This window comes from Paroedura picta, chromosome 1 (assembly GCF_049243985.1).
Source record: "Paroedura picta isolate Pp20150507F chromosome 1, Ppicta_v3.0, whole genome shotgun sequence".
Lineage (NCBI taxonomy): Eukaryota > Metazoa > Chordata > Lepidosauria > Squamata > Gekkonidae > Paroedura > Paroedura picta.
In genome coordinates this window covers 18,224,686-18,251,852 of record NC_135369.1, presented here as the reverse complement: position 1 = coordinate 18,251,852, position 27,167 = coordinate 18,224,686, and the positions used below count along the sequence as shown (strand labels likewise).

Here is a 27,167-nt window from a genome sequence, read left to right as displayed (position 1 = left end):
TGGTTTTTCTATCACGTGTGCCATGCCAGTGCTGCTAGAACAACTGGATTAAGCATTGTCGAAGGTGGCACAAGCTGGTTTTGTAATAGCAGCTACAGAGACCTAGTTCTCACTGTGGTGTTAAATGGGTCTGCGAGGTACACTGTTACAGACTGCAGGTGACAGGTCTGATGAGCATATGCTTCTCAGTAAATTAAAGAAGTAATTTCCCTGCTTGGGGAAATCTAACATGACAGTATTCTAAACTCACCTTGTTCCTGACAGGCTAGCTTTTCATGCAAATTTGCTGCGGGGATTTGGGGTATGGAAGAATATTCTGCCATAGGACCCTGAAGCTGTACAGCCCGGATGCTCTTAGCACCACAAGCAGAACAAGATCTCAGTAGGGTTGCATTTTTCTTCCTCTTCTGAAATATTAGAACTCAAGGGCATCCAATTAACAGATGGGTAGTAGATTCAGGATGGACTTCTGTACACAGAGATTGATTCAAATGTGAAATCTGCTGCCAGAGGATGTAGTGATGGCGCAGGCATAGGTAATTTTAAAAGGGGTTAGATAGATCCATGGAGGATCAATGGCTACTAGCCAGGGTGACTGAGGGGAACTACACATTCGGAGGCACTAAGCCTATAAATCTCAGGGCTAGGAAGAAGAAGAAGAAGAAAACGAGTTGGTTCTTATATGCCGGTTTTTCTCTATCCGAAGGAGTCTCAAAGCAGCTTACATTCGCCTTCCCTTTCCTCTCCACACAACAGATACCCTGTGGGGTGGTTAAGGCTGAGAGAGCCCTGATATAACTGCTCGGTCAGAACAGTTTTATCAGTGCCATGGCGAGCCCAAGGTCACCCAGCTGGCTGCATGTGTGCAGAATCCAACCCGGCTCGCCAGATTAGAAGTCCGCACTCCTAACCACTACACCAAACTGGCTCTCCAGTTTGGAAGCAAAGGCAAAGACCTCTTCCTCTGTGCCCTGGTGTTGGCCCTCAAACTGATTAGCTGCTGTGTGAGGACGTATTCTGGACTAGATGGACCACTGGTCTAATTCAGTAGTGCTCTTCTTATGTTCTAGTCCTAGACAAGCATTAAAATGGGAGGGGAAAGAGCCATTCTCTCCCCCCCCCCCTCCATCATCCTGGCTTTGAATCTCATGTAAATTAGAACAACTAATGCATGTTAATTGAGCGTGAAAATGTTGCCCTAGTTTTCTCCCATTCTGGGCAGCTCTTGAATTTACCCTGCGGGTGCCCCAGAGCGTCAGTCACAGTTTTCTGTTCTTCAGAAAACAGTCACAGAAAACTTCCCTCACCGTTTTTCTGCCTCTCTGTGCCCTATATCATTACCCCTGGAGTGTCATAGGACCTGAGAGGGGAAATTTCCCATCTGCTTTTGACTGTGCTTCTAAGAACTCCCAGTGTGTTTTGGCAAGACTGGAGGTTCTCGGATGGCTCCATTATCTGGCCCTGTTCCCAGTCGGTGCAGCAGTGGAAGGGATCTGGCTCGGGTTGGGAGTAAGACGAATCAGGTGGCATGGAGGACAGGAATTCAGATCAGGCCTCCTCGGTTTCAGTCCTTTCAGACTTGCTTGTCTGGTACTATGTTGGAGGGAGAGGGGAATAACTGCGGGAGGGAGATGAGAAAGGTTGATGAAATGGAGACACACGAGTTTTCTCCCTTCTCCTGTAACAGTAGAACTCGGGGCCAGGCCAATGAAAATGATAAGCAGTAGATTTAGGACAGATAGGGAGAACTATTCAACTATGCTGTATCTCCACATGCCATTTTTTTCAGGCCACCAGAAACCTCAGCAATTCGTCTGCAATATTTAGGGTACTTCCATTCCACTCATTTGCTATCTTGGTTAGTACAGATTAGGGTCCCCCCCAGGTATGCTATTTGCATACAGTTATGTCGGTGTATAACATGTAGGGCAGGGGTCCCCTACTTTTTCAATCCTGCGGGCATTTTTGGAATTCTGACGCAGCCTGGTACGCCCAGCCACATAATGCCTGGCACAAAATGGCTACCGCAGGAGGCAAAGCCAGCCACAAAATGGCTGCTGTACCTTCCCTTACCTCCTCTTGTGCTGAGGTGGCCACTGCTGCTGAAGCTCTGTTTTTAAAATCTGCACTGCTGATCAGATCTCCAATGGCTGATCAGAAGCCTTGCCGGGCCAGAGTCCCACCTGGCACCACCCACTTTCTGAAATCATGTAGGAGGCAGCAGGAAAGTTTTCTATGGCCACTGTGATGCCCACGGGTACCACGCTGGGGACATCTGATTTAAGGGGAGCATCTTCTATTCTGTGTTACCTTCCTTTTGAGTAAACACGGTTACTTGGCTCGTTTTCGAAATGAAAACTCTTCTCAGTATGCGGCATACTGCCATGCTGACTTAAGCACTGCAGCGGCAGAATGGTATGCGTTCAGGACAACTGACCTGGGGCCCTGATCCTATAGCTCAGCATCCTGCATTGGTGCTTGTCCTGAAAAAAAAACAGTTCTTCTTGCACAACAAGGCAGGCGACTCTGTTTTGCAGGACACCAGATTTTGTTGTTGCAAAATCAGCCCAGCGGATTGGCTTCGCTTCAAAGGGGGCTAAAAACATGGAAGGGAAGAGTAAATCTCTGGCAAAGATAAAGTTCAAAGTGTGTTTACAATTGGAAGGATTTTAAAGACCCCTCCAGATAGCTGGCTGTCGGCAAACCCTTTGGCTCCTATTGAATTGAGAGGGGGCAGGGGGGAGAGTCGGCTATTGTCTCTCCCGGGTTCGGGGCTGTCTTTCTGGGAGTGAGCCCCTGCACGTCGCTCTGTTCGGTGGGATCGTGCTGCCTGGAGACTTGTCCTCCGCTGTTGGAAGCAGCAGAGAAACACGCTGTGGGAACACGCAGCTTTGTTTTCTCAGCAGGACCCAGCCTGGCAGAGCCCCAAACTTGTCTGTCCGGATAACATCAGGCAGCTCCAGCTAGCTGCACAACAACAACAAGGGAAGGGATTCTGGGAACTGAGGAGGACAGTTCGGGCTGTAAACACCCGGGGATTGAATGTCGGAGAAACAGGAACAGCGGGGCTTGTAGAGGCCGGGGAAAGACCGAATGGCGATCTCTGTTCACAGGCCCTGCTGCTATGCCTACGGTTGGATGGAAGTCAGTGCAGGGCGGTTTTTGGGGAACTAGCAGGGGAAGAGTCACCCACTTTATATAGGGGCCTGTCGCAACTTTTTTACCATTGAGGAATCCCTGAAACGTTCTTCAGGTTTCCGGAAACCCCAGAAGTGGTGCGATGGTGCAGAATATGGTTGGGAAGCAGTGCTGTAGACACACCCACGCAGAGCCCCTCCCCTAACCACCCCATCCAGGCCTATCACTGGCCACTTGGGGAGAGGGAAGGGCAGGTTAACATTACCATATACGATAAAATCAGAGTCCAGTAGCACCTTTAAGACCAACAAAGATGTATTCAGGGCGTGAGCTTTTGAGTGCAAGCACTGGACTCTGATTTTATTGTGCTACTTCAGACCAACACGGCTCCCCATTTGTGTCTTACTGTATACGGTCCTATCCCCTGATAAATGTCCGGGAAATTTTTAATCTATATATTAAAAATTAATCAACTCCGACCCATTCAACAGTTGGCAACTCAGCTTTTCTGCACTGTGATTTTTGCTTTTCTTCTGTTAGTCCAGGGGATGGTTAACCCACCCATTCGGGATACCCTTCCAGGGCTGTCAAGGAACCCCAGGGTTTCACAAAACCCTGGTTGAGAAAGTCTGTTATATGGCGAAACTAGAGCAAGGGTCTTATAGGGCAGGGGTAGTCAACCTGTGCTCCTCCAGATGTCCATGGACTACAATTCTCATGAGCCCCTGCCAGCATTTGCTGGCAGGGGCTCATGGGAATTGTAGTCCATGGACAGTGTCTTGTTGTAACACTTCCAGGCAAAGCTCAGATGGATCCAGGATAAATAGGACATGGGCCCTTCACTACTGACAACACAATCTTTATGGCAACAAAACAACAATGGGTTTGTGGCGCTTCAGTCCTGGAGCTGTTCTGTGTGCCCTGTGCTAACTCTGGCCATGAGGACTCGGAAGGTTGTGTGATTCTTGATCTACCAATCTTGCAGGCTCAGATCCTTTGGTGGTGGTGGTGGGTGGCGGCTGCAAGATCCTGCTTGCATTCTTGGCCCACGTCCTCCTGGTAAGCCATGTGGAGCGAGGGGCACGTGTAGCTGTTGCCTGGCTCGAAGGCAGCCTCACACCCAATGCTGGTTCCTCCTAAGTGTCCTCCCCCAGGCCTGGGCAGATCACAAGCCTGAATCAGGCGAGGCTTGCAGAAACCAGACCCAAAGCTCTGATGGGAAGCTGTTGGGAGAGAAGGGGGGTTGGTGAGGGCGCCGGAGCTTCGGAGGAGGAATCATGGTCAGTCAGCCACCCCCTACCCTACAACATATCTTCCTTCAGAACAGGGCTTTACTTTTGCGTTGTATATAATTTGTCCCTCAGTTTTGCTACCAGGGCTGACTTAAAAACAGTGCCCTCTGAGCTACAGGACCCTTTCCCCTAGACCTCACGTATGGGGATTGGCATAGAACATAGTGAATGGCACAAAACACAGAAACATAGAGCTGGAAGGGATCCCCAAGTGTCATCTAGTCCAACCTTCTGCACAGTGCAGGAAGTGAACTTGTACTGGGGCACTTATTCACAGTGCTTATCTGAGCCATGCTGCAAAAATCCCCGAACCTTTGAATACGGCTCCCTCCCTCCCTCCCTCCCTCCCTCTCTTCGCCTGGCACAGAGAGAATCCCATCCCCCCGCTGCCACACAACAGGAGATGTAATCTGCTTAATTTCTAGGAGTTACGCTACCACTGAAGACACAGGAGTGGGGCCAGAGAAAGGTGGCCACTCTCTGTAGCATGGAGATTCGTTGTAATGCCAGGAGATGTTAAGTCCCCACCTGGAGGTTGGCAACCTGTCCGCCATCAGCCTTTAAAGTTTTTTTTTAATCAGTAGCATCTGTCCTGCCATACTGTCATTACTCTGCAGTGATAGAACAATAACCAATTTGTTTAAAAATTGAGCAAAAGGCAGCCTGGTGTCGTGGTTAAGAGCGGCGACTTCTAATCTTGTGAGCCGAGTTTGATTCCCCGCTCCTCCATGTGCAGCCAGCTGGGTGACCTTGGACCTAGTCACAATCCTGTCAGAGCTGTTCTCATAGAGCAGCTCTTTTAGGGCTCTCTCAGCTTAACCCTGCCTCACAGGGTGTCTGTTGTGGGGAGAGGAAAGGAAAGTGATTGTAAGCCGCTTTGAAACTCCTTCGGGTAGATAAAAGTGGCATATAAGAACCAGCTCTTCTCCTCCTCCTCCTCCTCCTCCTCCTCCACTGCCATGAGGAAACAGAGAATGGCAGGTGAGAGGAAGGAACCGCAAATCACCCAGGGTGGATTCTCTGTTGCTGCTGTGAGGGTCCCTGCATTTGTAGAGGCCGTGAGTGCACGGTGGAGAATCATCTCAGGCTGGAAGCCGTCCTACATTCATGACAGTCCGAGGGGTATAATAGTATGCTCTGGCCTCTAAGCTAGAGCGTGGAACATGGCTGTAATGCCTCTGTTATGGAAACCAGCCACTTACTCCCAAGTAAATGTAGATTCAAATGAGTAGCCGTGTTGGTCTGAAGTAGCACAATAAAATCAGAGTCCAGTAGCACCTTTAAGGCCAACAAAGATTTATCCAAGGCATGAGCTGTCGAGTGCAAGCACCCTTCGTCAGACTGTGATCTTCCCACATGTAGATGTGTTTTTACAAGTAGATGTGTTTTGCACGGAAGGATCCTAATCAGAATGTGTACTTTCTTTTGAAAGTTGCTCAACAGCCAGTGCCTTCTGAGTGGTTCAAAAAACCATCCTAAGGAACGTCAACATTGTTCCGTGTGGACATTGTTTCCAGATGCGATTTTTAAAGAGGATTGTCGGCTTTGTTTTCGAATGCAAACAGCTGGAGGCAGGGCCAGACTCCCTTCTCCTTACCCAGTCTGTTCTCCCAAACTTCCACCAATGCCCAAACCTCACAGGCCTGGGGGAGGTGTGCTCCCCCCCCCCAGGCAAAGCAGTGGCTGAGGTCCATGGCTGGCTGTTTGGACAGAGAGGGCAAAATCTACTTGGGCACGAGGGGCAGGGGTGGCGTGGAAGTCTAGGTTTTAGCCTTTGCTTGTCTGGGAATTGTTTACAGCCTTGTGTGAAAACTGGGAGAGGGGGGAGGAGGAGGGCTCCCAGAGCCTGGAGCTTGTGCGATTTTTGCTGAGTCAGGCAGTGCAGCTTAAGGAGGTAAGGTCAGATTGGCTGACTGGTTTCCCTTTTTTGCCTTGCCCAGCAGAATTCACATCCGCTGGAGCCAAGCTGGCCGGCAAAGCAAAGCGCACACTTGGTGCCTTGCCAAGTCAGATGCAGCCCTGCATGGGGTGGGTCTGGGTGGTTCAATCAGGTTTCTGGTTTTGCTGCCTGCCCGGGACTGTAAGCCTGAGAGTTGCCAAGCACTGGGCAGGCTACAGTACAAAGCTGCTGATTTTGTGCAGGATGGAGTGTGTGGGCCCAGCTTGGTTGCCAACTCTGGGTTGGGAAATCCCAGAAAATTGGAGCCCTGAGAAGAGTCAGGGTATATTGCCTTAGAGTCCGCCACTATGAAGCTGCCATTTTCTACTAGTTAACTGATCTCCAGACCCCCCTGGGAGCTGGTAACCCTATCCTAAGCAGAAGTACACCATTCTAAACCCATTGCTTTCAATGAAACAGTGTGTCTCCACTGAGGATGGCACTATTACGTAGTTTCCTTAATTGTGACTATGGGCCTCACATGTTTCCTCCATATGCAAAAGAAAAAAGAAATCACTGCACATAGACAACTAAAGTGTCAGGAAGAAGGCTAAGCGAGTACCTTCTTCCTGAGATGCTAGCTTTCTAGGTAGAGGGGGTTTTAAGGAGTTTTAGGATTAGCCTTCTGAGCCCCACTTGTGGCCTGCAGCTGCAAGCAGATATGTTGTTCTGGGAGAACTAGACCTACATTTGATAACTGGATCAAACTGTTCTCTGGTCTATCCGTCTCCTTCTGTCCTGCCTACCTACTCGTATCCTTTGAATTCCAACATGGCTGCTGGACAGATGGATCCACCCATCAGGTCTCTGGTGTTGTGATGGAGGAGGAGACTGAAATTAAAAAGGGCATTAAGGCTAAGCGGGGATCTGAGTTTAGGATTTCCTCTACCGCCTCAGGATTGTACCATCCTGTGTTGCTGCATGCAGCTTTTGTCTAGGGCTGAATCTCCAGATGTTGGTGGTTGATCTCCTGGGATTACCACTGATCTCCATGCTACAGAGATCAGGTCCCTTGGAGAAAACGGGTGCTTTGGAGGGTGATTCTATATAACATTGTGCCCCAGCAAGGTCCCCGTCCTCCCCAGGCTCCATCCCCAAATCTCCAGGAGTTTCCCATCCTGGATCTAACAACTCTGTCCCCCCATCCACCACCAGGGGAGACCTGGCAAGTGGCAACCCTAACTCTAGGACATTATGTCCTACTGAAGTCCCTCCCCTCACCAAAACCTGTCCTCCCCCCCACAGTCCACCCCCAAATCTCCAGGCATGTCTCAAAAAAGTATCAGTAGTAGCAGGTAATGTGAAGAATCGAGTCCAATAGCACCTTTAAGACCAACGCATCTGGATTTTCTCATTTAATGTTGTCCTTTTAGGCTTCTTATTTTGGTTCTGGTTGTTTTGGGGGAAGGGGCCGTTGGATGTCCAGATGTCTGTACATGTCATTTTATTTTTACTGCTTTTTCCTGATTTATCTTTCTGAAATGTCAGCAGCTTTCCTTTGGCCGGGTGGGGGGAAGGGTAACAATAGTTGCCATAAAGTAGACTGAATGATGAAATCCCAAAGGGTGAGAACAAAGGAGCTTCTTCGCCCGCCTGTTCGTTGCAGAACTTGATGGCAGCTGCCCAGGGAAGTGAATGGGTGATGGCAGGGCTGGCCCAGTTTTTGTTTTGCACTGGGGAAATGAAAAGCTGGCTGCCCCGCAGCTTGTATGCTGCGCAACATAACAACAATATAATCATCAAGATAAGCACCCTTGTTTTCCCTCAGGGTTGCCAGCTCCAGGCGGGGAAATTCCTGGCGATTTGAGGTGGGTGGGACCTGAGGAGGGCACGGGTTGGTGAGAAGAAGGTATAATGCCATAGGTTACCCTCCATTTTCTCCAGGGGAACGGATCTCCACGGTCTAGAAATCCGTTGTAAGATCTCCAGGCCCCACCTGGAGGTTGGCAACTCTGTATTTTCTTTGTGCCGTGTGTTAATTATCAGGAGCTGACTCTTGAAATTGTCGTTTGTGTTTTCTGCCCCTGGCACCGAAATGTCTCCATCCGTCTCAGGAATTTGGGGGTGGGGGAGAACGTAATAATATGCGTCCTTAATTTATGGAACTAATTGCTGCAAAAAGGGGTGGTGTAACTACTGCTGATCATATGGGCATGGAACTCGAGGTGATTTAAAACATTTAAAAACCCCAAATAAAAACCTATACAGAAATAAACAATTGCACACACATAAAAACCCATATTAAATAAGATGTGGCGGGGGGGAAAAGACAATTCTGCACTTGGTTGGACTAGATGACCTTAGATGACCTTGGAGGTCCCTTCCAACTCGATGATTCTATGATCTGGAAATGGAACAGACAGATCCATACTCGTGCCTGCCAACTGAGGAGAAGCCCCCATGCCCAGAAGCAGTCTACCTCTGACCACAAATGGGGAATGGAAGGACAGAGGAAGATCGGCACCATTCCCGCGTGTTTCCAGAGGAGCCAGGCTGTCTGCTGCTGAAAACAGATGGCCAGTGTAGTAAAATGTGTCCTCAGGGGTTTTTATCCGCTGCGAAAGCCAGAACCTTCATGTGCAGAAGCAGTCTAGCTCTAGAACAAGCCAGGGAGGGCTCTCCATTCGGACGCTTGCTTTCGAGCTTCCTGGTGAGAGACGAAAGACCGGTTGATGCAGGCTGCAAACCGGATCGGGCGGCTTTTTAGGCCGGCCAAGAAAGGCCGTTTTGTCCCGTGGGGTTTTTTGTGCTCTTCGGCGCTCGGCCCGGCAGGGTAAGGCGAGGTAACGCGCTCCGTTCCTCCTTAAGCCGGGCGCCGGAGGGAGCCGAAGGGGCGGAGCGGGGCGGAGAAAGCTGCCCTACATGAGCTGCCGGCCGGCGAGCGCCGCTCAAATCGGCTCGAACCGGATTACAGGTGAAACGAAGCGAGCGAGGCGCCGTGCCGGATCGCACTAGTTACCGGCAGAAGGCGACGCGGCGTTGCGGAGACACGTGGAGACATCCCCCCGCTTTCCATTTCACACGTTCCGAGTACACGTCCCCTCTACTCTGTTCGCGTCGAAGAGGGTAAGGGGCTCCAGACTTGTGATGTGGGTCGGATGTGACCCCTGGGAGAAGGGGACCCGTTGCCGGGAGAAAACGACCTCCTCTCCCTCTTTTCAAGATCGAACGCGGGTTTGGGCTAATGTGTGAATGGAGAACTTGCGGGTTTAGAGGAGCCGGTGATGCGTGGGCAGGTGGTGAGTCAGGGTAGTTTTGTATGCAGGAAGCGCTCGACGTGGAAAGAGGAGGCTTAAAAGCGGAGGGATGCACCCTGCGCGCCAGGACATTTGACTTTAAAAAGACAGGGGGGTTAGATTTGTCGGGTTACCAACCTCCAGGTGGAGCCTGGACACCTCCCGGCTTTACAGCTGATCTCCTGTATGTGAAGAAAATGGCTGCCTTGGGGGGTGGAACCTGTGGCATTAGACCCCACTGTGCTCTAGGGCAGAGGTAGTCAACCTGGGGTCCTCCAGATGTTCATGGACTACAATTCCCATGAGCCCCTGCCAACGCTGGCAGGGGCTCATGGGAATTGTAGTCCATGAACATCTGGAGGACCCCAGGTTGTCTACCCCTGCTCTAGGGCTTAACATCGTACCTCTTGACTTTGGTGACCCAGTGGCCAGGGAAAGATGGTTTCGGCACTTTCTTAGCAGCCAAGGGGTTTGATTCACTTAAGCGCTGGCAGGGGCCACGGGGAGGGGGGAAGGCCCATCTGTCTTGAGTGCCCGGGGGGCCACACAGGCTCTGTCTCCCACCCCCGGGCAACCTCCTGTCCCGTTTCCTCCCAGGCGGCACCATGTCTTCCCAAGGGGTGCCTCAGGACACCGAACTGGACCTGAAGGACGTGGAGCTGAGCGACTTGGATACGGAGAAGCAGCCCATGAATGCCTCCCCGCCCCTGGCTGGCTCCCCCGGCAGCCTGGGCGAGAAGAATGGGGTGGTGAAGGTGAAGGTGGCCGAGGAGGAGGAGGAGGCCGAGCTGGCCGCCAAGTTCACCGGCCTGTCCAAGGAAGAGCTGCTGCAGGTGGCCGGCACCCCCGGCTGGGTGCGCACCCGCTGGGCGCTCCTGATCCTCTTCTGGCTGGGCTGGCTGGGCATGCTGGCGGGGGCCATCGTCATCATCGTCCAGGCGCCCCGCTGCAAGGACCTGCCCCAGCAGGATTGGTGGCAGAAAGGGGGCATCTACCGCGTCCAGCCCACCGAGAGCTTCCAGGACTCCGACGCTGACGGCAAGGGGGACCTGGCAGGTGAGCAAGCGCCCCTGAGTGCGGAGGGGAAGGGTGAGCGAGTGGCCCGGAGCAGGAAGGGGATCCCGGGTTTTCTCTGCCCTAACCACTGGGCTCTACGGCCCTTCCCTGAACTGAACTGGCAACGGGGGTTTCTGACTTCTCCCTCACCTGACTCTTTCTGCAGTAATAAATGGCAGATGGCCCTAACAAAGCACACCCTTTCCCCTTGGGCTTAATTCGCCCAGAGTCATGGCTCCCTTCTGCCCTCCACTCGGACCCTGCTGGCTGGTGCCCCTTGCCTTGGACCTGGGCGGCCTGGGTGGGGTGGGGATCCCGCCAGGATGAGCAAGAAGAAACTGACCTGCTCTAACCAAGGCCTCTGAGGTACAATAAAATCAGAGTCCAGGAGCACCTTTAAGACCAACAGAGATTTATTCAAGGCGTGAGCTTTCGGGTGCAAGCACCCTTCGTCAGAAGAGACATTCTTTGTCAGGAAGGCCTGAGGGTGCTACCTTCAAGAGTTGCCTTCTGGCTTCCTCAAATCCCCTCCCCCTTTTAAAACAGACCCTGGGGGCAGGGGTGGACAAACTGCAGCTCTCCCAATGTCTGTGGACTACAATTACCATGAGCCCCTGCCACGGTGGCAGGGGCTCATGGTAATTGTAGTCCATGGGCATCGAGACAGCCACAATTGGCCCCTCCTGCCCTAGGTGCTCTGAAGTTCTGAGAAGGGAAGGGTTATGGGTCCAGCACAGCCTCCGAGCCAGATCAGGAGCAGCCCCTCTCCCTTTGCCCTTTTTCCCCTGTCCTCAGCAGTGTTACGGGGCCATGTGATCAGCAGCTGCCTGCCTCCTCTGTCTCCCCCCTCCCTCCACCAAGCGGGTGTGAAGGGAATGCTGCCAGGCAGACTTTCCCCAGGCCAGCCGGTTCCAACCAGCTCTCACTTCCCGCTCTGCGCAAGGGCCGGCCTTTGTTTCATCAGGCCCTGACGTCAGCCGCATACTGACTCAGCTCGGAGCCTGCTGGGTAAAAGCTCCTGTTCCTTCCTCTCTGGCCCTTTGATCTGCTTCTCCTCCCTCCTCCCTCCTCTGTTCCCCACGTGGTTGAATTTGCAGGGACCGTGGGCTTTTCCCATCCTCTCCCAGTAAAAGGCCTGCCCTGACCAAGCACTTTTTTGTCTTAACAGCTGCATTTAGTCTGAGAATCTTGGAAGGATCTCCTGGGATTGTAAAGCCCATAACATACCTTCTTTGGGCTGTCAAAGATCTCCTGGGATTGTAAAGCCCATAACATACCTTCTTTGGACTTTCGGGCAGTTAAAACAGGAAGCTCAGATCCGTCCCCAAACCTGGGAAGGGGACACTAAAACAAGAAATGGGAATAAAATCACCGAGGCTTTATTGTCCTGAGCAAGCTCCTTGCTCTTGCTTTCTGAAACATTGTCCATGTTTCGAGCCTATTTATGCAGTCTTGAGGGCTAGAAACTTGAGCTGGGGGTCCTAGGCCTTGCTTGCACTGAGTTGCCAAAATGGCCTTCGGTAGGAGATTGCTGTCCTTCGCACTTGTAGCTTTTTCCACAGGCAAGAGGGGAGATTCTTCAGTGAGCCCCAAACTAGCTAGTGGCGGGGGAAAGCGGTGTGCAGCACTGTGTCCGCAGTGGGCAAAGAAAGGTACTCATGGAAGCAAGAGTGAAGGCTCCCCCTCCAGATCTTTGGGAGCCCTTCAGCATGGAACTGGCCAGCCTGTCTTCCCCACTATGTTGGCAGTCGAGAAGAGCCCAACAACCCTAGAATTGGCCCTAGAAGAACATAAGAGAAGCCCATCTCTGTTCCCAGGTGCTATCAGGAGGTCCAGCAGTGGGACCAGAACTCCAGAAGCCCTACCACTGAACACAGTCTTCCCCTTTGCCTCTTGCAAGAGGGATGATTGTACCTGCTATATCAGGGGTAGTCAAACTGCGGTCCTCCAGATGTCCATGGACTGCAATTCCCATGAGCCCCTGCCAGCGTATGCTGGCAGGGGCTCATGGAAATTGCAGTCCATGGACATCTGGAGGGCCGCAGTTTGACTGCCCCTGTGCTATATCCTATAAACATTTTAAAACCGAGGCTGGCTTTAATTTTTTTTTAATGTTGGTTTTATTAGTGTTCAAATAATTGTGGATTTCCCTGATCTGACACCATCTTTCAGGGTAGCTTCTACTGTGGTTAGTTAGTTAGTTAGATTTTTATACCGCCCTTCCCTACGGTTCTGGGCGGTTTACAGAAAACATTTAAGAACATTCAGAATATACAGGCAGTATTAATGAAAGTACTCATAGCCATTCTTTCGGCTGGATTGGAACCAGGTCTGTGAACAGAGGCGTTCTGCCTGCTCTCATAGACAGAATGCTTCTTTAAATTTAGATAATGCCGGCATGCAGGCCTAGAACTGAATGGGGCATTCCCTCCTGCGTGTGAGATCGAAAGGAGGAATGCCTCTTCCTAGTTACATGCGAGGGTGTGCTGAAGAGAAGGGAAGATTTCTTGTGTGGGAGGTGAGGGAAGATTGTACCTGTGGTGTCCTGTAAACATTCTTAAAGCCAAAGATGGTTTAAATTTTTTTTAATGTTGGTTTTTATTCATTTTATTCATATACAGATCATTTTGGCTTTCCCTGATTTGCCGACTGAAAGCCACTGAAAAGACTTTTGCAGGGGGACAGCTATGGTTGCCAACTCAGGGTTTTGGAAATATCTGGAGATATCCTGGGGGCAGATCCAGGGGACGGAGGGGCTAGGGGAAGGGAGGGGCTTTGGCAGGCCGTAATACCATAGCACAGGGGTAGTCAACCTGTGGTCCTCCAGAGGTTCATGGACTACAATTCCCATGAGCCCCTGCCCATGACTACCCCTGCCATAGCGTCCACCCTGCAAAACAGCCATTTTCTTCAAGGGAACTGATTTGTCGCCTGACGATCAACCCTAACACCAACCCTAATCAAAATAATTGATGAGCAAGAATGCTGTGATGATGGGTAGGAAGGCCCAGTAGTGGAAAATTTGGGGTGCTGTAAGAAGCTGTGCTGTCCTCCTTTGCAAACAGATCTGGCCTGGTTTTGAAGAGTGCTTTACATTTCAATATTCATTGTGTTCGCTTACATGATAACCTTGCAAGCTGAGCGTCTGTGCTGCTATCAGAGATAGGGACGAAACTAGGCAATCGGTTATCGATGGCGAATTTCGATTTCGGTCCCGGATCCTTGGCCTCGTTCCTGGCCTATGGAATCAGCTGTACGAGAAACCTGGCATTGACCCCTTTCGACTGTCCTCCCTCTCTCCCTATAGGCCTGAAGAATCGGATGGATTATTTAAGCTCTCTCAAGGTGAAAGGGCTGGTAATCGGGCCTCTCCACGTCAATGTGAAAGATGACCTGGCCGGGACAAACCTTGAAGCCATCGACCCCAAGTTTGGCACGGTGACGGAGTTCCAGGAGGTTCTTCAGGCTGCGAAGAAGAAGGGTAAGGCTCCATTGCGGGGGGAGGGGGGGCTTGGTGGCAAGGGAGGGCTCCTCTTGGAGCTGGGATGCTGGCACGATTCTGCAGTGCTTCCAGGAGGTGATAACCTGACATGGGGTGTGCTTCTCCTCTTTTCTAGGCCTCAAAGTAGTCTTGGATTTGACACCCAACTATAAAAGCCAGTCCCCTTGGTTCAGCCCAGAGATTCTTGCCAGCAGTGACTTCCAGGACAAAATGGAGGTGAGTGGAGGCTCCTGGGAGTCGGGAATATCGGGAAATGTCAATGTTTTTTGGGTTCAATGGAGTGGTGTCGTGGTTAAGAGTGGCAGCCTCTAATCTGGAGAACCAGGCTTGATTCCCCACTCTTCCTCCACATGCAGCCAGCTGGGATGACCTTGGGCCAGTCACAGTCCTGTTAGAAGCTGTTCTCACAGAGTCCAGTAGCACCTTTAAGACCAACAAAAAATTGTTCTGCTGCTTCAGATCAACACGGCTACCATCTTTAAGCTGTTCTCTCAGAGCAGTTCTGTCAGAGCTTTCTCAGCCTCTCCTACCTCACAGGGGTGTCTGTTGTGGGGAGAGGAAGGAAATGCAATTGTAAGCCACTTTGAGACTCCTTCGGGTAGAGAAAAGCAGCGGGGGAAAGAACAGCTCTTCTTCTTCTACCTAAACCTGGAAAATATTGGTCGTGTGGTGGTCTTTTTTTGCACTTGGTGATTAATTTCTAGTTCCAGGCTTTGGTGGGCCATGGGCTAAGAATGCCCTGGGGCCACCATTTCCCAAACAACATACTCCCCTCCCCCCCCAAGGACCACTTGCTATCCATCCACATTTGCATGCTCCCCCCTGTCTGGGCATCTTTCTCTGGGCATCTTTGTGTCTTGCCCTCCCAGGCCTGGTTGCCTGTATTTATTTATTTATTAAGTAAAATTTTATACCACCCATCTTGGTAACCTGGCTCTGGGCAGTGTACAGCATCTGATATAAATTCAGAGTAGAATTTAAATAACAATTAGGCAGAAGGTGAGTGGGTGGGCAGGAAGGGATGTGCCAGTGTTTGCCTGTTGTGGCCATTCCTTGCATACTCAGGGAATTGCTGAGCGCCACTGTAGGATGGTAGGTGAATTCCAGGCCAGGCTGGATTCTGGAGATTTTTGGTGGTCATGGGGGGGATCACTTGGGCATGAAATTGGGGTCACCATGGGCGGGCAGGTAGTTGTGAATTTCCTGCGTTGTGCAGCGGGTTGGACTAGATGACCCTGGAGATCCCTTCCAACTCTATGATTCTATGAAAATAACACAAAATGGCTTTTGGGTGAAAATTCGTTGAAGCTATTCTAAGTATTTCTCTTTCTAAGCCTTATCTTAATAACATGCTTTATTAATTTGTACAAAGGAATTACTCATGAATCACATGCTAAAAAAATCATATGGAAAGTGACAAAAGGCCTTTTAATTTCTCTGTAGAACAGCAGTAAACTTGCTGGGTCACACACGCAATTCACGTGGGAATATCGCAGATATTTCTTAAATCCCCACCAAACAGCTGACTGGGGCCTTTTCTTCCCACCCAGCTTAAGGGCCTAGTCAGCTGAAGGCATAAGCAGCTGGGAGCACTTCTAGCATGGCCACTAGGAGGCCAGTCACCGCCCGGCACTCACATGCCCCCTCCTCAATGATTCTAGGTAAAGAAGAAGAAGAAGAAGAAGAGTGGGTTCTTATATGCCGCCTTTCCCTACCCGAAGGAGGCTCAAAGCGGCTTACAGTCGCCTTCCCATTCCTCTCCCCACAACAGACACCCTGTGGGGTGGGTGAGGCTGGGAGAGCCCTGATATCACTGCCCGGTCAGAACAGTTTTATCAATGCCGTGGCGAGCCCAAGGTCACCCAGCTGGCTGCATGTGGGGGAGCACAGAATCGAACCTGGCACACCAGATTAGAAGTCCGCACTCCTAACCACTACACCAAACTGGCTCACCCAAGATGGGTGACTGGGGAGGTGTGTGCATGTGGGGTCAGCAGCAGAGGCCCCTCCCCAAACCTCCTTGGCTCTGACAGCTGCCTCACCTCCGACCCTGCTGCCGTTGGCCTTAATTTCTAACACCCAACAGAAATAATTTGCTGCAGAACAGTCCTCCCTGTGCAACTGAAGTAAGGATTCCTGGTGGGGCGCTGAGGACTAACGTCTTGCCTGGTCCTGCATTTGTTCTCTTCCAGGCGGCAATCAACTACTGGCTGAAGGCAGGCGTGGCCGGGATCCAGATCGGAAGTGTCGAGCACATGCTCAATGTACGTGGTGAGCCCACCCCAGCTCCTGTGTCTCTCTGCTCCCTTGAGGATTCTTCATGGGCTTGGGGTGGGGCAGGGGGGCTTGTAGTGAAGCTCTTAAGCACCCCGATGTCAAGTTATTTCATTACATATGTTGGTGCTTGTCCTTTTGGTGTGTGTGTGTGTGTGTGTGTGTGTGTAGGGTGAGTATACATTGCAGGCTTTCTCAACCAGAGTTTCATGAAACCCTGGGATTTCTTGATGGCTCTGGAACGGGTTTCCTGAATGTTAGTCACTCTATGGTGCTGTTGTTTTGAATGTAGTGGTTAAGATTCTCACCTGGCGGCTTCTTACCTGGCGAGTTGGGTTTGATTCCCTGCTCCTACACATGCAGCCAGCTAGGCTTTTGGGTGAAAATGGGTGGGAGTTAATTTTAATGTTTTTAAATGTTTTTGAACATTTATTGCAGGGGTAGTCAAACTGCGGCCCTCCAGATGTCCATGGACTACAATTCCCAGGAGCCCCCTGCCAGCATTCGCTGGCAGGGACTCCTGGGAATTGTAGTCCATGGACAGCTGGAGGGCCACAGTTTGACTACCCCGGATTTATTGGATGACATGAACATATATGGTCTTCTCGACTTGTCCTTCCTCCCAGAACGGCCAGTGATGGGCCTGGAGGGGGTGGGAACGGGAAGGCTCCTAGGCGGGTGTGTCCACAGCTATGTTTCCCAACCATATTCTGCACAATCGCCCCACTTCTGGGGGTTCTTGAAGCCTGAAGAATGTTTCAGGGGGTTCTCAGTGGTAAAAAAAAGTTTAGAAAGGCTGGGGCCAGGTACACGTTTTTTCCTGACCTCTGGCTTCCTCATATCTTCGCAGGAGACCCAGCTCTTAATTACATGGAAGAACCTGACTGAGATATATGCTGTTGACGACTATTCCAGGTAGGTTCCCCACCTTGTAACTTTCCACCTCCTGGGCAGTTTCAGAGGGTAGTGGTTATGGTCTGCAGCAGGGTAGTCCAGGAGCACCTTAGGAAATTCGGGATATAAGCTTTTGAGAGTCCAAGCGCCCTTGGTCAGGTTTGTTGACAAAGAAAGCTTTGACGCTTGAAGGCTTCTACCCAGAAAATCTTGTTAGTCACTCTATGGTGCTGTTGTTTTGGATGTAGTGGTTAAGATTCTCACCTGGTGGCTTCTTACCTGGCGAGCTGGGTTTGATTCCCTGCTCCTACACATGCAGCCAGCTAGGCAACCTTGGGCCAGTTACAGTCTTGTTAGAACTGTTCTTGCAGAGCAGTTCCCTCAGAGTTCTCTCAGCTCTGCCTACCTCAGAAGGTTGTCTGTTGTGGGGAGAGGAAGGGAAGGCCTCTCTGAGACTCCTTCAGGCAGTGAAAAGTCTGGAGCTTGGCTCATTCTTGTTTTGAATAAAAAGTCTTTCTAGGATCTCACATCTCTGGATCTTTTTTTCTTCGCCTGCAACCTGCCCCTTGGGTCTCACTCGCAGATAGTTTGGGACTGATTCGCCCTCTCTGTTTCCCTGCTCTGCTGATTCGGTGTAAGGCAGCGTCATGAAGTTTTGCGCTGACAAGGCTACAAAGATAGATTCAAGTGGGTAACCGTGTTGGTCTGAAGCAACGCAGCAAAACAAAATCAGAGTCCAGTGGCATTTTTAAGACCAGATTTATTCAAGGCGTGAGCTTTTGATTGAGCTTTCTGAGTTCATAGTCTGAGGAAGAGTGCTTGCATTCGAAAGCTCACACCTTGAATAAATCGTTGTTGGTCTTAAAGGTGTCACTGGACTCTGATTTTGTTTTGTTGTAAGGCTTCAAAGATTTCACCACGTACAGCTAGCCACCATGTGGACGAAACATGTCTCACTCTCCTTAAAATGTGGGCGATGGCCACTGGATTAACTGGAAAGGAATTCATGGAGGAGCAAAGTTCTTTCGACAGCCATGAGCCACGATAGCTAAATGGAGCTTTCAGATATTAGGTAAAGGTAAAGGTATCCCCTGTGCAAGCACCGAGTCATGTCTGACCCTTGGGGTGACGCCCTCTAGCGTTTTCTTGGCAGACTCAATACAGGGTGGTTTGCCAGTGCCTTCCCCAGTCATTACCGTTTACCCCCCAGCAATCTGGGTACTCATTTTACCGACCTCGGAAGGATGGAAGGCTGAGTCAACCTTGAGCCAGCTGCTGGGACTGAACTCCCAGCCTCATGGGCAAAGCTTTCAGACGGCTGCCTTACCACTCTGCGCCACAAGAGGCTCTTTCAGATATTAGAAGAGCTTTTTTTGTAACAAATTATGCTGCCCTTCCTCCCCCGTCCCCAAACTACCCCCTGCCGTCAGTGAAGCCTGCAGCTGTTTGACCCGCCCATTGCATGTTCTTAATCCTGCAGGGTGCTGATTGCAGCGACTCACAAGCAGGACCCCTGGAGCATTTTCTCCCTCCTCAACGAGACCAAGGCGGTGGACCTGCTGACCAGCCAGTACCTGGTGGGGTTGGGCAAGGACGGGAAAGGCGACGCCTCGGCCCACTGGATCGATAGCTACATCCAAGCTGCAGGGGAGAAGTGGCCCAGTTGGAGTGTGAGTCACAGGCCCTCCAGGCTGGGGTGGGTGGCGGGGGAGAGAAAATCCTTCCGTGGTGGGTGGGATTCAACCCTTGCCCTCCTTGTCCCTGAAGAATGGCAGCTTTCTGTGCCTAACTTCACCCTCTGGGCAGCAGATGTGGGGGGAGCTGCCACTCCCTGCCCCCCTCCATCCTCACAGCTGTCCCTTAATGCTGCTTGCAAGGAATCTCATATCTGCTTGCCTGTTCTTGGGTGGTTGTTTTTAAAACTGGCGGCTGTCCTTTTGCAGGTGGGGAGAACTGAGGTCGGGCTCATTGGTGAACACCTTCTCCGCTTGTACCATATGCTGGTCTACACACTTCCGGGGACTCCCTTCACTGACTTCGGCGATGAGATCGGACTGCGGGACTTGCCAGTATGGGTAAGCTGGCTGAGTAGAAAAGGGCTTTGGGGCGTGTATGCGTGTGCATGTGGCCAAAGGTGACTTTGTGTGCTGTGCAGGAAGTCAGGTAGTTCTGAATTTCCTGCATTTTGCAGTGGGTTGCACTATTTGACCCTGGGGAACTCTTCCAACTCTATGATTCTATGCACTGAGGCAGGGGTAGTCAACCTGTGGTCCTCCAGATGTCCATGGACTACAATTCCCATGAGCCCCTGCCAGCAAAAGCTGGCAGGGGCTCATGGGAATTGTAGACCATGGACATCTGGAGGACCACAGGTTGACTACCCCTGCACTGAGGGATCATTTTGTTTTGGCCTGGCATTCTCGCACCTCCTGCCCATTTGTTTTTGCTGAAGCCCCAAGGAGTGTGAAGATGCCGTTCCAAAATGAAAGCTGTGATTCTCAGCGTGCCACGTTCTACGTGGAGAAAAGACAAAAAAATCCTTTTCGTTCTTTGAATGTAGAGGCTTGTCTCTGGGGGGGGGGATGTGTAAGTGGGAAGCAACTAGGTGACACATAATACCCCCACATGCGTCTCTGTGCGCGAATGTGCATGCACACACACAATCTTTTCAGTAATGCCTTCCCAAGTCAACAAAGGAATTTTAAAAAAAATGAAAATTAAAACAAATTTGTAATAACAACAAAATCCAAAAAGCAAGTGACAGCAAGAGACATGATAAAGGTGTCTTTGCAGTAGTAACAGAATGTTTTGGAATGTTACAAACTTGGAGAACCAGAGTGGGAGGTGGAATTTCTAGTCATCATAGATGAGCAAATATAAGAGGAACCCTGCTGAATCAGACCATTGAGAGTTTACCTAGTCCAGCCTCCTGCCTCACACAGGGGCCAGCCAGTTCCTTCAGAGGGCCACTAACAGGGCAGAGATGCTGAGGCCTTCCCCTGGTAAGAACATAACAAGAGCCCTGCTGGATAAGACCAGTAGTCCATCTAGTCCAACATCCTGTTTCACACACTGGCCAACAGGTTTCTCCAGATGGCCAAAACAGGGCATCGAAGCCAAGGCCTTCTGCTGACGTTGCTTTTTGAAACTTGTAGAAATATAATGTCCAAAGAGTCTTCCATCTTTACAGCTGCCGTTAATTTCCTCTTTTTTTAATTTACTGTCACCCCAGATCTTTGGGTTTTCCATGTTGTAATTTTCCTTGCTTGTTTGTCCCTATTATTTTGGGTTGCTTTTTTTCTTTTCTGCATACATTTTCCTTGCTGTTGTGGTTACTTCAATATTACACCACTGTATGTCAGGCAGATCTAAACTGGACATACCGAGGTGTAATATCAAACCAACCACTAGAGGGAGCAAAGCACACATGGAAAAGGGGCAGCTCTCCCCCCACCCCACCCCGGAGCTATTAGAACATGCAATCTAGGGAAATGAGAATGTAGAAGGAGCTCCTTGTCAGAAAGTTTGAGGGGGTCCCCCCAAGAAAGAAAACCTCATAAACTCAAGCTGCACAGTTCAAAGCTACAAGCCATTGTACCTCTTGCAAAACATTAATACCTGGAGTACCAGCTACCGCTAGTAAAAGCTGTATCAATGTGTGAGGGGAGGAGGGAGAAGCACCAAAGGGGCACCGTCTCCAGTAAATCAATATTTCAGACATGCTCAAAGAGCCCTGCGCCTTCCCTTCTTCCCTCCCCACTTTCTTACAAAAACGTCAAAACTTCAACCGTTCTTGCAAGAAATCACAGGTTACAACGAGATCTGAATGGCAAACTGGTCAAATGCTACCTAATCTCTGTACTTTAGATTTTGGTCTGGGGTATGCGTGCTGCTTTGAGGTGCGTGTGTATGTGGGTTTTTCACTTGTTTTGGGGCTGTATTGTGGTTGGCACGTGGCATGCTGTAACCGGCAGCTTCTTCTTTCCAGCCCGCAAAGTCCTCACTCGTTCACATGCAGTGGGACAATACCGAAAACTTTGGATTCTCCAAAGATCCGCAGCTGAGCAGTGGGGAACTAGCACGAAATGTTGCAGAGAGCAACATCACTGTCCAGGTGAGCTGGAGCCGTGAGTTGCAGGGGGGCAGGGGAGACGATTGAGCTGTTAAGATTCAAGGGGAGGCAGGGGAGAGGGTAAAATGGCTTGGGCTGCTCATTGCCTGTGTGAAGAAAGAAGTGTGTGTGTGCAAACAGCAATCCCAGAAGCCTCCCCCCCCCCAAAAAAAAAATCCTCTTCCATCAGGGAAGGCAGACCAATATTTGGGTTAAAATTCCCAGCCTGCCATGAAACTCACTCAGTAATTTTAGACCAGTCATCTCCCTCGGTTGTCGTGAGGATAAAATAGAGGAAGGAGAAACATGGATGCTGCCTTGGGCTCCTATAGAGAAGTCTGGGCTAAAACTAAACTCTGTAGATTGGGAGGCTGCCTGTTGCATCTCTGAATCAGTCACTGTTCCCCAGTAAAAATTACACCTGGATTTTTTGTGCCAAAATGCAAGCAATAGGGTGGTTGCAACTGAAAGGGTGGTTAGACTATAGAGGCTTGCCAATTTTATTAGAATGACTATGTTGAATCCAACCAGAGACCTCTTTTGTCCAGACATCTGCAAGCCAAGAGTCCCTGTGAATCTGACAAGCAGGGCATGACATATATTAACAAATGTCGACAGAGCTTCGGAAAGATGGCACTGTAGCAGACCATATCTTATGGTCTCTCAGACCTAACTGAGGGGCAGGGGCAGCAACTCCTGTCAGACTTGAGCGAGGTGCGCAAACCTTGCTCGTGGTCGCCCCGGGAGCCGGGAACGGCACCCAGAGGGTCCTACAGATCCGTGGAGAACAATTTCTCCGGATCTCCGCAGTTTGTGTCAGAGGCCCGGACAGTAGCCAGCCGTTAGCCAAAACTGAAAGTGAATCTTTAAGCTTGAGACGACCAGCTGTATGAAACTCTGCATCTCTCCTGCCGACTCCCTCCACCTCTCGACTGACAAAAGGAACGGAACGGAATCATTAGCATAAAGACTGTGAGTTTCTCTGTCTGCTCTATTACTTCAAAGCTAGGCATTAGCCCAACACTCCCTCCCTCCCCCCTCATCTAATCAATTTGCATGGAAATGCTCTTCACAGACGGGAGGGAAATTAGCGAAATTCACGGGGCAGAACAGAGAGAAGGAAAAGCTTAAATCCTTACCGACAGAGAAAGCGGCAGGGATTGTTTACAATTCACGGAGATCGCTTGGTTGATAACTACCAGGCTTTTCAACTCTCGCGAGACGCCTGTTTGGGATTTGCGGTGGATCTACGCAGTGGAGTTAACGAAGATTGCAATGGAGGAAGGACCCATTTTAGACGTCTAACCTGCGCCTGTCTGAGTGGATTATAATTTGCCGATTCTGCTTTTTTCTTTTTTTTTCCCTCTCTCCTGGTGGCTTTTTATTTTTTCTTTTTTTTTTGGGGGGGGGGACATTTTCTATATACACTCCTATTGATATTTTTATAGCCCTGGCCCCCCCTCACCTTTTGTAACACTTTTTGGCTTTTGTTCTGAGACAAAGCTCCTGCTTATTTGTGGTTATTATTTCTACAACGGCTCTTCTTTTTTTTAAAAAAAAAAAAAATTTCAACACCCCTCTACAAGTTATTTTTGGAGCTATAGCTGATTCTGGAAGGACATATCTTTCTATCCCCCCTTATCCCCCCCCCTTTCCTCCTATGCTTTTTTGTTGTTTTGTTCTGTTATCTGCAGGATCTAAAGAGAGAGTCAGCCCCACCAACCAGGTTGGAAGAAATCAACAATCTAGGCCTATTATATTGACATAAAAAATTAGTATTGCACAGATAATAGATTAACAGAGAGTGTGAATGTTCAGGTTGTTATTCTGTTAGAGTATTGGTTCAATGATTACTGTAAGGTGATAAAGCAAGCACCTAAAGTTGAAGAAGTAATAGCAACATATATTAATCTATAACTCTGTATTTAAAACTCTAATTACTGTACTGGCATTGTGAAAGCGGTCATAAAGTCAAACTATAGTGTTGGTTTTGAGCAAAACAAAACAAAAAAAATTTTTTTTGATGACAGACAGATTAAGACCTCGCCCAAAGCAAATCAGATCCCCTAAATCAGAAGTCACTATAACCAATTTTTGGAAGAGGAAAAAGGAGATGGCTGAAGCAAGAAAGGAGGCAGAAGCAGAAAAAAAAAAGAAACAGATTGGGGGAACAGAAGCAGAAGAGAAGGAAAGTGATATTGAAAACCTAACCAATGCACAGATGTACCGCCTATTATGTAAGGCTAATTCAGAAATACTAGAAGCAGTTAAAAAGGTTGATAAGGAGGTGCAAGACATTAAGAAAGAACTTTCAGACAGAATTGATGGTCTGGAGAAAGTAGTAGGCAAAAACATAAACCAGCTGGTAACACACCAAGCGAGAATCCAACGCGTGGAAGATAATCAGCAGGAGCGGGAAAAAGTAGCAGATGACAAGTTTGAAGTCCTGGAAGTAGAATCTAAAGCCAGGAACGTGAAATTTAAAGGCGTATCGGAAGAATTTGGGAAAACAGACCTGAGGAAGGAAATTACCGAAAGCCTTGAAGAGTACCTGGAGGAGGAAGAAATCCGGATTGACAAAGTATATAGAGTATACTCAAAGGCTGCCGTACGCAAGAAACAACCAAGAGATATTCTTGTAAGTTTTGATAGCAAAGTAGTAAGAAATAACTTGTTCCAAAAGCATCGGGAGACGCCATTGAAATTGGCAGGCCAAGAAATACAAATCTTTCAAGATCTGCCAGCAGACACACTACGGAAAAGAGCACAATTTCATTTTTTGAGACAGATCCTAATTGCCAAAGAGATAAGATACTTTTGGAGAATCCCATTCGCCCTGGAAGTGATATTACCATTGGGAAGAAAAACTATCCGAACGCTCCAACAGGCTCAAGAGCTTGCTGACAGCTTATCTCAAGGCACTTCAGGGGCAGGATCACCTAGGACCTCCCCAACAAGAGCGGAAACTACGCGTCGATTAGTTCAACTCTGTGACGATAGATCATCCTACCTAACACAAGCAACGGGAACACAAGCCACCCCTTCTCAAGCAGAACAAGGAGCAACCGCCCCAACACGGAAAAATGGAGAAGCTAAAGGTGCTATCCGTAAACGCTAATGGCTTGAATTCACCGGCCAAACGCACCAAATTCTTCAATCAACTGAAAAAATTGAGAGCAGATATCTACTGTATACAGGAAACACATGTGAGGAAAAAAAATCTAAATATATTGTCAACAAGAAAACTAGGAAGAGAATTTGCAGCCTCTGCCACAGTGAAAAAAAGAGGGGTGATTACTTACATTGCAAACCCCAACATTAAGGTTGAGCAGAAAATCCAAGATAATGACGGCCGATTTTTGACACTTGAAATACAACTACCAGATGGTCAGAAATATACATTGACAAACTTATATGCTCCCAACAATGCGAAGGATAAGTTTTTTGAAGAATTCTTTCAGAAGCACACAGAAACTATTACTGAACAGTGGATCATAATCGGAGACTTTAATGCGGTAATGAACCCATCGTTGGACAAATCACATAACCGACAGGGAGCACATTTTCCGAAATCGGCCAAACGCAATATCCATCTCAATTCATTAATAGATCTCTGGAGAGAACTCCACCCCAAAAGCAAACAGTATACCTTCTATTCCTCTCGACACTCCTCATATTCCAGAATAGACCAATGCTGGTGCTCAAAATCGTTATTACCAAAAGTGACAAATATGGAAATTCTCCCCAACACCTTTGCAGATCACAACCCAATATGGGCAGAATTTTCCTTCTGCAGAGCTGGTATGCGAAGATGGAGAATGAATGAATACATCCTAGAAGACAAAGAGAATTTGAATCTGTGCGAAGCTGACTTAAAAGAATTTTTCAAACTTAACTGCACAAAAGAGATTCCATTATCCACGGTCTGGGATACGAGTAAAGCGTACATAAGAGGAAGATTGATAAGCCTGAACACCGCCAAAAGGAAAAAGAAAGAAAAAGAGCTGAACGAAATTGTCTGGTCAATCAGACAATTAGAAATCCAGCACCAAGCCCATCTGTCTAAGAAGACAGCCAAACAAATAACGCTCTTAAGACTAAAAAGAGATGCACTGGAAACCGAAGATATGAGGAAAAAACTGGATTGGATAAAACAAAAGAATTTTGAACATGCTGATAAACCTGGAAGATGGCTGGCATATAAACTAAAAAGAAATCATAACAAAAGTGTTATATCCAGCCTTAAATATGGAGACAAACACTTTCGTACAGATCAGGAAATACAACAATGTCTCTCAAACTTTTTCCAAAAGCTATACCAAACAGACGAAGAAACCATACCTGACAGCATGGAATATCTTGGAGGTACCCCATCCTTAACCTTCACAGATGAGCAACGAAAGATATTAAATCAGAGATTCTCAGCTCAGGAACTGGCCGAAGCGGTAACAGCTATGAAATTAAATAAGGCCCCAGGCCCAGATGGACTCTCCGCAACTTATTATAAGAAATTAAATCATATATTACTACCAGTCCTGACACAGATGGTGAATGAGGTAGTGGACAATTCTGGAAAATCACTCCCCAAATCGTGGCAGCAAGCGTCGATAACACTCATACATAAAGAAGGTATGGACTCACTATCACCAAATGCTTATAGACCAATATCACTACTTAATGTGGACTACAAAATTTTTGCAAAGGCTTTAGCAGAAAGACTGAAGAAATGCCTTAATGAAATCATCCATCCAGACCAAACAGGATTCATGCCCAAAAGGTACATGAAAAACAACGTCAGATTTGTCCTTAATGCAATGGAGGTGGTCCGCACCAAAGGAATTCAAGCGGCTTTTGTGTTTTTGGACGCTGAAAAAGCTTTTGACAAGGTGCAATGGAAGTTCCTACTGGCCACGCTTACCCAACTAAAATGTGGGGACAATTTTTGGAACCTAATCAAGCATGTATACTCAAAACAAGAGGCAAGAATCTTGGTTAATGGAATGTTAACTAAAGACCCTATTCAAATTGGGAAGGGAACTAGACAAGGATGCCCGCTATCCCCCCTACTATTTAACCTGGTATTGGAGTCACTAGCTCGTAAAATTCGAGCAAACGCAAAGCTCTCGGGACTTATGATTGCGGGAGAAGAATTTAAACTTAAAAGCTATGCTGATGATGTTGTTTGTGTATTAACCAATCCAAGCACCACTTTAGAATTGTTGTTTGAAGAGATAAACACCTTTGGGAAACACTCTGGATACAAGATAAATCTCTCTAAAACCAAGATTATGCTATTTGGCATATCAGACTTGAACATAGAGATAGTCAAAAGGGCACTAAGGTGTGAGATCAACCCTAAAAAGGTCAAATATCTAGGAGTACAAATTGGAAATCGCTCTGATACCTTGTTTGCTAACAACTACGGGGAGCTCTGGTCACAAATCCAACAGGACATTAAGAAGTGGAACAGCCTGAACCTTTCGTGGTCAGCAAGAATGGCCACAGTAAAAATGTCAATATTACCAAAATTTAACTTCCTCTTTCAAACTCTGCCAATAGATATTAATGACTCTGTGGTAAATAAATGGCAGTCTGAAATAAATAAGTTCATTTGGAACTATAAGAGGCCAAGAATTGCCTTTAGAATTCTACAAGATGACAAGAAGAGAGGGGGACAGGGCGTTCCAAATCTAAAATTATACCTACATGCGGCAACACTGACAGC

The 27,167-nt window shown here is 48.7% G+C and overlaps 1 protein-coding gene across 3 annotated transcripts in view; it reads left to right on the top strand.

The window, feature by feature from the left end:
* The window catches only part of SLC3A2 (solute carrier family 3 member 2), a 34,567-nt gene that overhangs the window by 4,670 nt on the left and 2,730 nt on the right, over positions 1 to 27,167 (top strand). Inside the window, exons 1-10 of one of the 3 annotated variants that reach the window (XM_077324331.1) lie at positions 9,187 to 9,435; positions 10,203 to 10,661; positions 13,969 to 14,142; positions 14,279 to 14,379; positions 16,356 to 16,427; positions 17,288 to 17,352; positions 18,812 to 19,001; positions 19,275 to 19,406; positions 21,320 to 21,445; positions 23,137 to 23,466. In XM_077324331.1, coding sequence (XP_077180446.1) covers positions 10,211 to 10,661; positions 13,969 to 14,142; positions 14,279 to 14,379; positions 16,356 to 16,427; positions 17,288 to 17,352; positions 18,812 to 19,001; positions 19,275 to 19,406; positions 21,320 to 21,445; positions 23,137 to 23,205 — 1,380 coding nt within the window. In that variant the 5' untranslated portion in view covers positions 9,187 to 9,435; positions 10,203 to 10,210 and the 3' untranslated portion in view covers positions 23,206 to 23,466. Of the gene's footprint in view, positions 1 to 9,186; positions 9,436 to 10,202; positions 10,662 to 13,968; positions 14,143 to 14,278; positions 14,380 to 16,355; positions 16,428 to 17,287; positions 17,353 to 18,811; positions 19,002 to 19,274; positions 19,407 to 21,319; positions 21,446 to 23,136; positions 23,467 to 27,167 lie in introns of those variants that run through there. The other 2 variants (XM_077324323.1, XM_077324327.1) reach the window with 2 other exon arrangements.